General features: G+C 41.7%; 1 protein-coding gene across 1 annotated transcript in view; it reads left to right on the forward strand.

The window, feature by feature from the left end:
• LOC142760569 (uncharacterized) overlaps positions 1-13,276 on the forward strand; it is a 66,755-nt gene that overhangs the window by 25,266 nt on the left and 28,213 nt on the right. The window contains exons 11-17 of the mRNA XM_075863758.1: positions 2,553-2,840; positions 3,495-3,740; positions 4,595-4,747; positions 6,443-6,618; positions 8,736-8,928; positions 9,123-9,242; positions 11,388-11,504. Of these exons, the coding sequence (XP_075719873.1) occupies positions 2,553-2,840; positions 3,495-3,740; positions 4,595-4,747; positions 6,443-6,618; positions 8,736-8,928; positions 9,123-9,242; positions 11,388-11,504 (1,293 nt within the window). The remainder of the gene's footprint in view (positions 1-2,552; positions 2,841-3,494; positions 3,741-4,594; positions 4,748-6,442; positions 6,619-8,735; positions 8,929-9,122; positions 9,243-11,387; positions 11,505-13,276) is intronic.

Consider the following 13,276-nt stretch of genomic DNA (forward strand, 5'->3'; position numbering starts at 1 on the left):
CCGCTAGCGCTATGTAGTGATTGTAAAGAGACGAAAGTGTACGGAACATGTGCAATTGCCGGGATTAGAGACAACTCCGATCCCAAAGGTTTAATCCCTCTATAGTAACCGCGGCATCTTAATTGTTAGACAAAGAAAAGGGACTCCCTCTGTCATCCCATCAGTGTTCCCACGACAGGATCACAGGGTGTCGATGTGTTGCTATGGCAGTAGGGGGCTGAAGAAGGCCCCCAGGTCTACCATGTGTGTATGCCTGGGTCTAATAGGATGCTTGTCAGTTTTATACTAACAGACATAATACACTGCAAGTCAAATGGAACTAAAAAAAAAAGGTAAAATTAAATGTTCCGAAATAACCCCCAAAAACCTAAAAAGTAAAATGCTTTATTATGTAAAACGTAAAAATTAAAAAAGTATACAAAATTGGTGTCTCATTATTTATCCCACATGGTGAACGTTGTAAAAAAAAACAATGGCGGAATTGCATTTTTTTGGTCCTCCACCCTTCTCCCAAAAAAGAAATAAAAGTTAATACGACCGGTCAAAAGTTTTAGAACACCTCAATTTTTCCATTTTTTTTTTACATTAACACAGTTCTAGCGTAGCAAATAACGTGAAATGGTTCAAAGGTTCAAGAGTAAGTTGAAAACATAAAAATAATATGAATTTATGACCTCAAACGCAACAATAGTCTGAATTTCTGATTTTAACCAAAGGGCTTTTTTCAGAGAAGACATCAAGGACAGATGCAGTGCAGTATAAAAAGCAAATTATGGTTTGAAATTGGATGCAAACTATTCATACAGGTGTCTCAACTTTTGGAGATTACTTTCAAACCCTCTGATTCTATATAACCAGTGTTAGGAAGCATGATGGATAGCTCCCAACCGTCCCGGATTTTGTGCGGTGTCCCGCTGTCCCAGGTGGCCAGTGGTATGTCCCGGATGTCGATCTAGGGGTATGTGTACCCACTAGGCCACTCCGTAGGCGTGACAGATGACACCAGACGTGGTGTATTACAGCAGGCGTGGCAGATAGCACAACATGATTCCAACACTAGATCAGGCTGAAGAACAAACACAGCACGGGATACAGGTAGCGGGGCACGGGAACACTAGGAGCAGGATACAACTAGGGGACCATTTGCAGTATGAACATGAGTAGACAACAACAATGCTTAGGCAAGGAGAGGTAGGGTGGAGCCCTTTTTATAGTCCAGGGTGATCTGGGGATAGGTTAGGGAAACTTTTTGTAAGTGCGCGTGCTGGCCCTTTAAGACCGGAGACGAGCGCTCGCGCACACCCTAATACTTAGTCTAGGATGGGAAGGCCGCGCGAGCGAGCTGGTGTCTCCAGACAGCCAGGAGACTGCGGTCGTGGCCGTCCGACAATGGGGAGCTGCGGCGGTCCGCGGCCGCAATCATTACATCGAACTCCTGGTGTCAACTGTATCTGCATCCTCAGGATGGAGATAGTTGAACCCAATTCTGAAGCAGGGAACCGTCAGCTCCCTGCTTCAGCAATAGTACAGAGGACGAGCATAGTGTTACTTTAAGCGCTGAGACCGGGGAAGCCCTTGATATGACTGTCCATATATGGAGAGTGATGTCAGTAGCTTCTCCTGGAGTGGAATCACTTTAATTTCAAAGTGTATTGGAGACATTAAATTGTAAATATCAATAAAAACTGGAAAAATTTAGGTGTTATAAAACTTTTTACCAGTAATGTATATGTAACCAAAATGGTATAATTGAAAACTACCATTCTCCTGCAAATAACCAGAATGTGGTGAAACAAAAACAAACTATTTTTTTCTTTATTGTTTTTACTGTGAAATAGTGAAACATAAAAATTTGGTATTGCCGGAATTGTAACGACCCAAGGCATAAAGTTAACATGTAATTTATACCGCACAGTGAATGCCGTAAAAACGAAATCCAAAGTACAAAGATTTTTAATACATTACATGTTCTTCAAAATTGTGCCATTATAAAAAAACAACTCGTTCCATTAACTTACAATATAAATCTATTGTAGAGCTAGAATTTAGAACACAGACATACACGTAAGTAAGTGGTATGTTGGAGATTGTCCTTCTCATGCTAGATCCAGGCAGTGCAATCTCCCCCACAGAGCCCTGATCTCAACATCGAGTCTGTCTGGGATTACATAAAGAGACAGAAAGATTTGAGGAAGCGACATCCAAAGAAGATCTGTGGTTAGTTCTCCAAGATGTTTGGAACAACCTCCCTGCTGAGTTCTTTCAAAAACTTTGTGCAAGTGTACCTAGAAGAATTGATGCTGTTTTGAGGGCAAAGGGTGGTCACACCAAATATTGATTTGATCTAGAGTTCTCTTCTGTTCATTCACTTTGTATTTCTAAAAAAAAACTATTAACACTTAAATTTTTTAAAGCATTCTTACTTCGCGGCATTTTTTCAAAACTGCCTAAAACATTTGCGCAGTACTATATATTATACCTAAGTTTTATGTCATTACTGGAATAGTGGTTTTTGTGGTACAGAGACTAAAGAATATCCTATTGTTTTGTAGATGTAATGTACTTCAGCCAAAACAGCTTTGCCGTACTCAAACTGGAGGACAAGAGGATAGGGGTCGTATACAGTTGCGGGCTGCAGGTGTCCGTGGGTATGGGAGAAAGTGCGATTTTACAAATACTGGTGAACTTACCTCAGACATTTCTTTACAAAACACTTGGCCTTCTGGGTCTATGGAGCACCAAGAAATCAGATGACTTTATACAATCAAATGGATATGCATTGTCTTACCAAGAGGGAAATGTGCCAGCGGAAGAAATCCTGTATAATTTTGGACTGTCATGTAAGTTTTGAGAGAGAGCGCCAACGGTGAACATGCTGAGGAACGTAACAGGATAACACAGCTGTGTAAGGCATTATCATAGCTGTCAGCTAGGGAAATAAAAAATCATTCGCCACTTCATGTGTAAATATGTAATTACTGCATCGCTTTTCAGAATAGCTGAACTGTATTTGACAAATTATATGTTTTTATTACATTGGGCGTCTTAAAGATTTACATTTATGTAAGAAAAAATGTCCCATACCATAACAAGTATGTCAGATGTAGACTGAAAATTTGTCCTTGTGATGTGATGATCACACAGGTGCAGGGCTCGTTACAGTTACAGTACAGTTATTACACCTGTGTCTTCTAATGATTAGAACAGATTTAGGATGGATTTATACGAATCTGTCACGTTTGACATGTGGATTTTGATTCGGATTTGCCGTGGAAAGCTGCGGATTTCTCCCTTTGCAATTACAGCCAGTGGAAGTAATTAATGAAGGTTTCTATTGAATGACTGCAATCAGAGATCTTGCAAATACTTAGAAATCGATACAGAAAATATGTTGGAATAATTGGTAGAACTTTTAAGTAAATAGAGATTAAATACTGTGGCATATCTATGGCCGGTTGATATCATATTATAATTGAAACTCATTTTATTTGCAGGGATTGTACCATCTCCAGAAAGTCTTTTTGGATCCAGACAAAGTGTAGACACTTGGAAAGCGTTTAAACCTACCTTCACTTCAGCCTTACTGGCCTCAGCTTCACAGACACTTTTACTTGCAGCTAATGAGACCTGTGTGGGGTTGCTGCAGTGCATGCATGACTACCTCCTGTCCAATAGTAGCGCTGTGGGACGCCAGACCAGAAAAGACTTTAATGACTTCAAGCAGTTGTCTACTCTCTATGGTAAAAGATGAAGTACTGCCTGTGTCTAAAAAAAATTCTGAACAGAATTATTTAAGCGCCCCCTGTTGATAATACATTTAATAGCAGGGTATTGTTTTATAAGTAGTTTGGGGTTTGCATTTATGTCTATCGTATGCTGTGTTATGGGTAACCCCCAGGGCTGACTACTGGTACTTTGATCAAGCTGTGTTTTGTAGATAATTACTAATGATACAACCAGAAAAAAAATTATATGGGTGTTATGGAAGCAGAAAGCGCTGCCCATCTGTTTCCGTAACTCACATAGAGCAGAATGGAGAGGGCCGCGAGCGTGCATTTCCACCTCTCCACTTAGAGCCTACCTGGAATTCGCGCCTAGCCTCCTCACCAGGTGGGGCGTGGTCAAGGGAGCCCCATTCTTGTTATAGGTGCGGGTCCCAGCTCGATCAGATATTTGGACGTCATAGAGGGGGGGTACCCTGCTCGGGACCCCTTCTATGTTTCAGAATTGAGGGCCGCTCTGTAAGAGGACCTATGTGTGTTCATACATTACACACATTGATTTTGATGAGATCTGTGTAATGCTTTTTCTCTCCTGTGGTGGCGCTGCAGGGGATTGAAACACTTGCCGCCAGGTACTCCAACATTTTAGAGCTGATTGCTGGGCTCCCAGCAGCAGGACACCAGATGATTAGCTTAACATTGAGAAACTCTTCTAACAAATAGGGATTGTCCAAATCACATTAGATTTACTACCTGTATGTTCACATAACCTCTATATGTTTTTTTCTTGGACGGAGCCGTGTTTGATCAGATCTCATAAATACCGTATATTCAGAACAGTCTCTCTCAATATCTATTATTTTTGCATGCAGGGAATGGTGCCCCATGGATACTCGGACCAGTGGTGCTACAGCTAAAAGTAAATACTACCTTCAAAACTACCTTTGAGGCACTTGATCCAAATAATGACACCATTTATTTTTCACTTGTGAAGCCTATTCCAGCAGGAGCCTTCATCACATTAAGTAAGTCATCTATGTACAGTTTCTACAAGTAGAATATTTGGAAAGTGTTAAATGATTGACAGTAAATATAGCAGATCTACAGGGTAGGCCATTTATATGGATACACCTAAATAAAATGGGAATGGTTGGTGATATTAACTTCCTGTTTGTGGCACATTAGTATATGGGAGGGGGGAAACTTTTCAAGCTGGGTGTTGACCATGGCGGCCATTTTGAAGTCGGCCATTTTGTATCCAACTTTAGTTTTTTCAATGGGAAGAGGGTCATGTGACACATCAAACTTATCGAGAATTTCACAAGAAAAGCAATGGTGTGCTTGGTTTTAACGTTACTTTATTCTTTCATGAGTTATTTACAAGTTTCTGACCACTTATAAAATGTGTTCAAAGTGCTGCCCATTGTGTTGGATTGTCAATGCTACCCTCTTCTCCCACTCTTCACACACTGATAGCAACACCGCAGAATAATGGCCCCCTAGGTCTCCCGATCTGACCCCCTTAGACTTTTATCTTTGGGGTCATCTGAAGGCAATTGTCTATGCTGTGAAGATACGAGATGTGCAGCAACTGAAACTACGGATACTGGAAGCCTGTGCTAGCATTTCTTCTGCGGTGTTGCTATCAGTGTGTGAAGAGTGGGAGAAGAGGGTTGCATTGACAATCCAACACAATGGGCAGCACTTTGAACACATTTTATAAGTGGTCAGAAACTTGTAAATAACTCATGAGAAGCTCTCTGACTGGGGACACCGACCATGTGGAAGCTTTACAATGTCAGATTCGACGGGCAGAGCATGGGAAGAGCTTTGCCCCAGGACACTGGCCTTAGAGAAACTCCTGAAGTCACTGTCCATATGTGAACAGTCACGTCTGAAGCTTCCCCAGGACCAGAATCCCCAGGCAGAGCGACACCTGATGCGCTACCTGACTCTGGCCCTGGGGAAGCTCCTCGAAGCCTGTAACTAATTCCATACTGTACCATCTATCACACATAGGCTTCCGTGTTAATAAACCTATACAGCTTTGAACTATGCCTTACATATACATATCCAAAATGTTCCATATGAATACATACTTTCCAGTGAACTCATATGTAAATTTTTCCTTCAGCAGACACCCTTTGCCGAGGGCTGCCTATAGACAGAGGCCTGCTGTGCCTGTTGGTAAATCTTTTCCTGAGTATTGCGTACATCCTTGCAACATTGCATAAAGTCAGAAGCAGTCTAAATGCCACAATTTTATTGTGTGGTGTAGCTACAGCCTAAAACAAATGTTATACCTCAAATTCAGGTTATGTGAAGAGAAGAAACATGTAGTATAGTTTCCTTATGTCAGTTACTATATAAGGACTCATGCTCATGACTGTATTCGGGATGTGTATCACACAGATCCCAGATCTGGCGCAAGATACCAGATATGGCACCAATAGGCTGCTATAGCCCTATGCTCTACCATGGTTTTACACCATATTATAGTAGTATTCTCCAATAGAAGCAATATGGTGCCTCATGGAGTCGCCATACATTGGCACATGCCAATCCCCGTTGCTGTGTTCATGAGTCCTTAGGCCACTTCTCCGTTTCTCTCATTGTGTGTCCTCAAGTTGTTGATGAACTCTCCGGGTTGAAGTTCTTTCTGACGTTCCCATGAAATATCATATAGAAATGGACATTAACTGATACACCTCTATCAACAGATGGTCAGTTTACATGGACTGTGCAGGATGTGAGCCCGGTGCAGCTGATACTGCAGGTGAATGATCAACTCTCTGGGTCTATATTCATCCCAACGCTGCAAGTATGCAAATGTGCCAATGGCGGAACATGTGATAACAGCATCATCATTGAAAGCTATTTTGAAAGCAAATATCAGGTACAAATATCAGCACTGGGATTATGGTCTTCCTGTAGTTTCAAGCAAGCTGGTAATGTGCTATTATAAAGAAATTCCAGATGCAATTTATATTAGTATCAAAGGTAAAATATATCTACTTACTTTACATCGTTAACAAATGTTTTGCTAAATGTCTAATCAGCAATATGTCTCCCATCATGCCTCAGGACGAACCATAGATTTTAATTTTTTAAAGAGCTTTCTCGTGTGCTCACTATTGCTTTCCTGCTGAGTAATGCACTTTATATGAGCTACTTAAAGTGAATCAGTCAGCAGAAAATTGCCTAACAAAGGAGCTCCAGTGTTTTATGCTGCAATTCCAAGTAGTTTTTGACAATATTGTGTTTTTCATTATATGTAAATTAACTGCAAGTGCTCCTCTTTTCGCTAGCAAACACGTCCCATCCTCCAGACTGATGTCACCAGGCTATGGCGACCTCAGAGTACTATTCACCCTGATCTCGCTCTTGCACCATTATCTCTCACTGTGGCACATTTCGCAGTATGCTCCCTGCTCTAGCACAATATGATTACTATCCGCATGGAGCGTACTGGACATGGGGCGTAGTGAGAGATAATGGCGCAAATACGAGATTAGTGTGAATAGTACTTTGAGGTCAGTCCGGAGGAGGGGAGTGTGCTTGCCAGCAAAAAAAGGAGCATTTGCGGTGGAATCGCCCACCCAAGTGGCACTTACGGCTAATTTGAATACAGGAAAAACGAGATTTTCTCAAGAACTACTTGGAATTGCAGCATAAAATAGGTATGTGGGCAAAGGGTTTTTGATTGGTAGGCAATTTGCTGACAGATTCCCTTTTACAGGGGCCACTGATTGAGCTTTCATACGAACATGCGTTTCCGATCACTGCCCTGTGTAAACAGGTCAAAGTTCAGCTAACAATCATCGGCTGATCGCATCTTTTGTGCAGACATAAAAATGGTCGACAGTCGAAGATCGGATTCCGACATTATGCAAATGTATGTGGATGGATGATTGTATTAACGATCATTCATCCACATACATTACGACCATTGCTCCTAGTAAATGGATGTAAAAAAACGCCAATTGACGTGTTGAATCGTCGATCATTGCTCTTTTTACCTGCCAGGAATCAATTAGTTCAACGGTGATGTAGCAATTGCACAATTGCAGAGTATATTTCTAGCTCATACAGTCTACACCACAAGTCTCTTACTGCTCTAACTGCTTTAACTAACTTACTATTCCTCTAAATGCATTGTCCAAATATCCTTTTTAGGGGACTGAGTGAGTGGCTTACAACACTCCAAACTTCTAACTAGCCTTAAGGCCCTTTTACACCGGCCGACACTTGGCCGGTGCGCTCGCTTGCTCCTGTCACCTGGAGCTATGGTTGGGGACGAGCGGTCATTACTCCGATCGCTCGTCCCCATACATTATTATCATGTCGGCAGCGCGTCTACCTGTTTACACAAGATGTGCTGCCGACAACTATAATATTTAACTTTTTTTAAACGATACAACCAGCGTTTTCTCGTTCATCTGCTGATCGCTGCCCTTTTTACACAAGGCAATTATCTGCAATGAGCGTTATATTAATGCTCGTCTGCCTGATAATCGTCCTATGTAAAACCCCCTTTAGGCATCTTACAGGTACCTGAATCAAAAGTGCCAGTGCCTTATCTCTGCTACTCCTTGAAATGGGCTGGACTTTGCACACTGCATGTGACATGAATGCTGCTGCACAGGGCACATTCTGCAGCCTCTCCTGTGCCCTAAACATGCATCTGTGTCTTCATGCATCAGTGATTTCTACAATAAAGATGGTGGACAGAAGCCCGATTATGCTCTTCTAAAATGCAAGACAGAAGACACATGGGGAAAATGGATGAATACAGCTTTAATGTGGGTTAGGTCTGCAGGAATTTCTTATTAAACAAATATCCACTTCATTCTAGAGTTCATTGTGGATTTTAGGCAAATCTGATGCAGGGAGTATAGTAAACCTCAAGATCACGTGACAAATAAACAGTCTTTATTATATGAAAATGTAAGTTCCCCCAATAATGGGACATAATAGATTTACACGCAACAGTTAATAATATTCTCTGCTCAGGTCACTGGCTGTATATGTCCAGACGGCTCCTCGGGGCCATTTTGCCTCAATCAGTCAAAATCTTGTCAAGGAGAACCATGTTTCCCCGATGTAGCCTGTCTAAATCAAAAGATGGGATCCCAATATGCGTGCAGCACATGCCCGTCTGGAACCGTCGCCAGTGGTATAGATGGCGAGAAGTGCTTTCTATATGGTAAGTTATGTACACACACAAGATAAGGCGAGCTGTATCCCTTCAGTGCATTACATAGATCAGCTATATCCCTAATCATTATTTATATGGTGCCATCATCTTCTTTGGCACAGTACAATGTAGTACCATTCAGATATCTAATATTTCACGTGTGCACGTGTTTACAAGCATTCTTTACAATATTTTACCTGCAGATCTTTGTTTGCCTCCTTATCCTTTCCCTTGCCATGAAAATGCTAATTGTGTCAGATCCAACAATTCATACACGTGCCGTTGCCAAGTAGGATTTGCTGGAGATGGCAGAAATTGTTCAGGTATGCAAAAATGATAAGCACCTATCAAACTGTATTATTGTAAAGAACATATGTGTAAATATACAACAAAACCAACTCTGGGAAAATCACAGAGTTAATACAAAGCTACTATATGGCAAGGATGGAGTCTCTTTATACTACCCTTCACGTGGCACCAGGATGTACTGTGAAGAATTGAACAATCGTTAAAGGGGTGGTAAGAAAGCTCATTAAAGGGGTTCTCACTGCTAGGTGACCCCATAAAAGCTGTTTCTCGTGGGGAAGTCCATAGGCTAATAGATAGGATCCAGAACAGGACAGCCGTATTTTTTCTATAAGTATGCACTGAAAGGGTTATTTAAAAAGTGGTTGTCAAGATGCAGACAACCCCTTTATATTTTAGTATGTATTCTTGTAAACCATGGCGCTGTGGAGGAGGGTTTAGCCAGCGATCAGACAGGACAACTTACACTTTTATGAGATGCGTATAGTAAAATTAAATTCACCAAAAAGTCCTTCTATTCCCTGTCACGATCTGTGGGTATGTGGACCCACTAGGCCGCACCGCCGTAGCGGGGAGGCAGCTGGCCAAACAACAGAGTACCCAATTAATACAAAGTCCAGCACAAGGGTACCTGAATAGTCCAGACAGTCGCAGTGGCTAGGCACAGATGGAACTTCAGACGGCAGATGATGCAAAGCGTGGCAGATGACACCAGACGTGGTGTAACACAGCAGACGTGGTAAACGGCATAACAAGACTCTAACACTATAGAAGGCACAGGAACAAATACAACACGGGACGCGGGATACAGGTAGCAGGGCACAGGAACACTGGGAACATTTGCAAGACTAACAGAGGAATACAAGCAACACTTAGGCAAGGAGTGAAAGGGCTCTGGGACGAATTAGTTCATTCTTAACATGTGCGCGCACTGGCCCTTTAAGACCGGGAATAAGCTCGTGCACGCACCCTAGTGTTCACTGCAGGACGGAAGCATGTGCTGGCATCTCCGGAGAGGAAGACGTCGGCAGGATGAAAGGGGTCTGCGACCGTGGCCGTTACATTCCCAAGTCCTGCTCCATAGAGCCAAGGTTTCCATACAGGGCCAAATTATAGGGAAGGCAGAATAGACGATTGCCAAGGGGCCTCTACCACCTAGTGCCCTCCAGCCATTCCCATATACTCCCAGGAAAAGGTGTACTTCCTACAATATAAAAGTTTTGATGTTTGGCAGAAGCTTTTGCTCATATTTATATGTTTTGGAGCTCCATTCTACGGCCTTTATTGTTAACTGGAAGAAGTATGGTGGCGGAGGATACATGTTTATTGCAATAAGAAGAGAGGGATAGCTCAGGCAGAGCCTTATCTCTTGCTTCATCAAAGAATTGTGCATGTTTTAATCCAATATGTCAACCCTGTCCCCCGACAGCAGATGTTGGGGTCAGTGGGGCCAGCTTAAAAAATATAAAATTTTTGCCAGATTCTCCAACATTGGTGGGATCTGCATACAATTATTTTATGTGTATGACCAGCTTAAGCTGCTATTATTTGAGACTGTTACAGAAGGGATAGCCTTCACCAAAAGTCTTCAACAACCTTGATCTGGCCCTGTTTCCATATTTTGTACGTATTATGACTAACAATCCAGAATCAACAGGAAGAAGGCTGTACAATAGGCTTTATCTGGTTTTAGGTGACTAATTAGCCACAGAGATGAAAAGGAATTATTTAAAGGGTTCCATCTACCATCCCCAAATGGGGAATAAACCCCATGGCCTAGAGGTTGCTGATGGATGTTATTTAGAACAAATACATTTGCTGCATTAAGAATGTATTGCTCTACTACACAGTGCTTCAGTGGCCTTTTAGTTCTTTTTATCCTACACCACCACAACCTCACGGGTCATCATGTCTCGTTACATAAAACAGCTTAATAGACAAGTACATGGCCTGACATATTGATTCTTATGAAACATGCCGATATTTCCCACTGCATGTTTCCCACTGGTGTTGGACACTGCTTGCATTCATTGGTGCGGAGCATAGTTCTGTCCCCAATGTACCCTCGGGCATTACACAGGTATGTAATAGGCATTGTATATACTAATGTAAAAACATACATATTTGTTTTTTTCATTAATATTTTTTACTCTAAATTCTAGATATTGATGAGTGCCTAAGTTTATATGCATGTCCAAACGCCAAATTTGAATGTATCAATACCCCTGGCTCATACAGATGCTCGTGTCTCTACAAAGGTGTTGAGGACTCACAATGTGGTAAGTTACAGTAAGGTTTACAAAAATGTACCCAATAACTCTTTAGACTATCAGTCCCCCAAGATAGAAATAAATCAGCACTGCCGCCCACTGTTAACCCCTTCAGGACTGAAGCAAAAATGATGTGTAGAAAAGGCAGATCCAGCACTCAAATAATTAAAATTCCAGTTTTATTTAGGTCATGTTTAAAACCAAGGATAAAACAAAAATCCCGAGACCACGCTTACGCGTTTCAGACCACTAGGGTCCTTAAAGAGGCTCTGTCACCAGATTTTGCAACCCCTATCTGCTATTGCAGCAGATCGGCGCTGCAATGTAGACAAGAGTAACGTTTTTATTTTTAAAAAACGAGCATTTTTGGCCAAGTTATGACCATTTTTGTATTTATGCAAATGAGGCTTGCAAAAGTCCAACTGGGCGTGTTTAAAGTAAAAGTCCAACTGGGCGTGTATTATGTGCATACATCGGGGCGTGTTTACTACTTTTACTAGCTGGGCGTTCTGACGAGAAGTATCATCCACTTCTCTTCAGAACGCCCAGCTTCTGGCAGTGCAGACACACAGCGTGTTCTCGAGAGATCACGCTGTGTCGTCACTCACTTCCTGCCCCAGGTCCTGCATCGTGTCGGACGAGCGAGGACACATCGGCACCAGAGGCTACAGTTGATTCTGCAGCAGCATCAGCGTTTGCAGGTAAGTCGATCTTACCTGCAAACGCTGATGCTGCTGCAGAATCAACTGTAGCCTCTGGTGCCGATGTGGCCGACACGATGCAGGACCTGGGGCAGGAAGTGAGTGACGTCACAGCGTGATCTCTCGAGAACACGCTGTGTGTCTGCACTGCCAGAAGCTGGGTGTTAACGAACAGAAGTGGATGATGCTGATTCGTCAGCATCATACACTCCCATTCCTAACGCCCAGCTAGTAAAAGAAGTAAAAACGCCCCGATGTAACACACATAATACACGCCCAGTTGTACTTTTACTTTTCAACACGCCCAGTTGTACTTTTGCAAGCCTCATTTGCATAAATACAAAAATGGTCATAACTTAGCCAAAAATGCTCATTTTTTAAAAATAAAAACGTTACTGTAATCTACATTGCAGCGCCGATCTGCTGAAATAGCAGATAGGGGTTGCAAAATCTGGTGACAGAGCCTCTTTAATCATAGCTTACCTTCAGGACTGAGCCTGTTTTGGCCTTGTGGACACAGACAATTTTTTCAAATCTGACATTTGTTACTTTATGTGGTAAGAACTTGGGAATGCTTTTACTTATTCAAGCGATTCTGAGATTGTTTTCTCGTGACATATTGTACTTTATGTTAGAGAAAAAATTTGGTCGATAAATTCAATATTTATTTGTGAAAAATAGCAACATTTTGAGAAAATTTGCAAAAATTTGCCTTTTCTAAATTTAAATGTATCTGCTTGTAAAACAGATAGTAATACCACACAAAAAATTTACCAACTAACATTTCCCATATGTCTACTTTATATTTGCATCGCTTTTTGGACATCCTTTTACTTTTCTAGGACGTTACAAGGTTTAGAACTTTAGCAGCAATTTCTCATATTTTCAAGAAAATTTCAAAAGGCTATTTTTTCAGGGACCAGTTCTGGAGTGACTTTGAGGGGCCTATATATTAGAAACCCCCCAATAACTCGCCCCATTTTAAAAACGGCACCCCTGAATGTATTTAAAACAGTATTCAGAAAGCTTTTTAACCCTTTAGGCGTTTCACAGGAATAAAAGCAATGTAGAGGTGAAATG

The sequence above is a fragment of the Rhinoderma darwinii genome, chromosome 4, assembly GCF_050947455.1.
Source record: "Rhinoderma darwinii isolate aRhiDar2 chromosome 4, aRhiDar2.hap1, whole genome shotgun sequence".
NCBI classification, from domain to species: domain Eukaryota; kingdom Metazoa; phylum Chordata; class Amphibia; order Anura; family Rhinodermatidae; genus Rhinoderma; species Rhinoderma darwinii.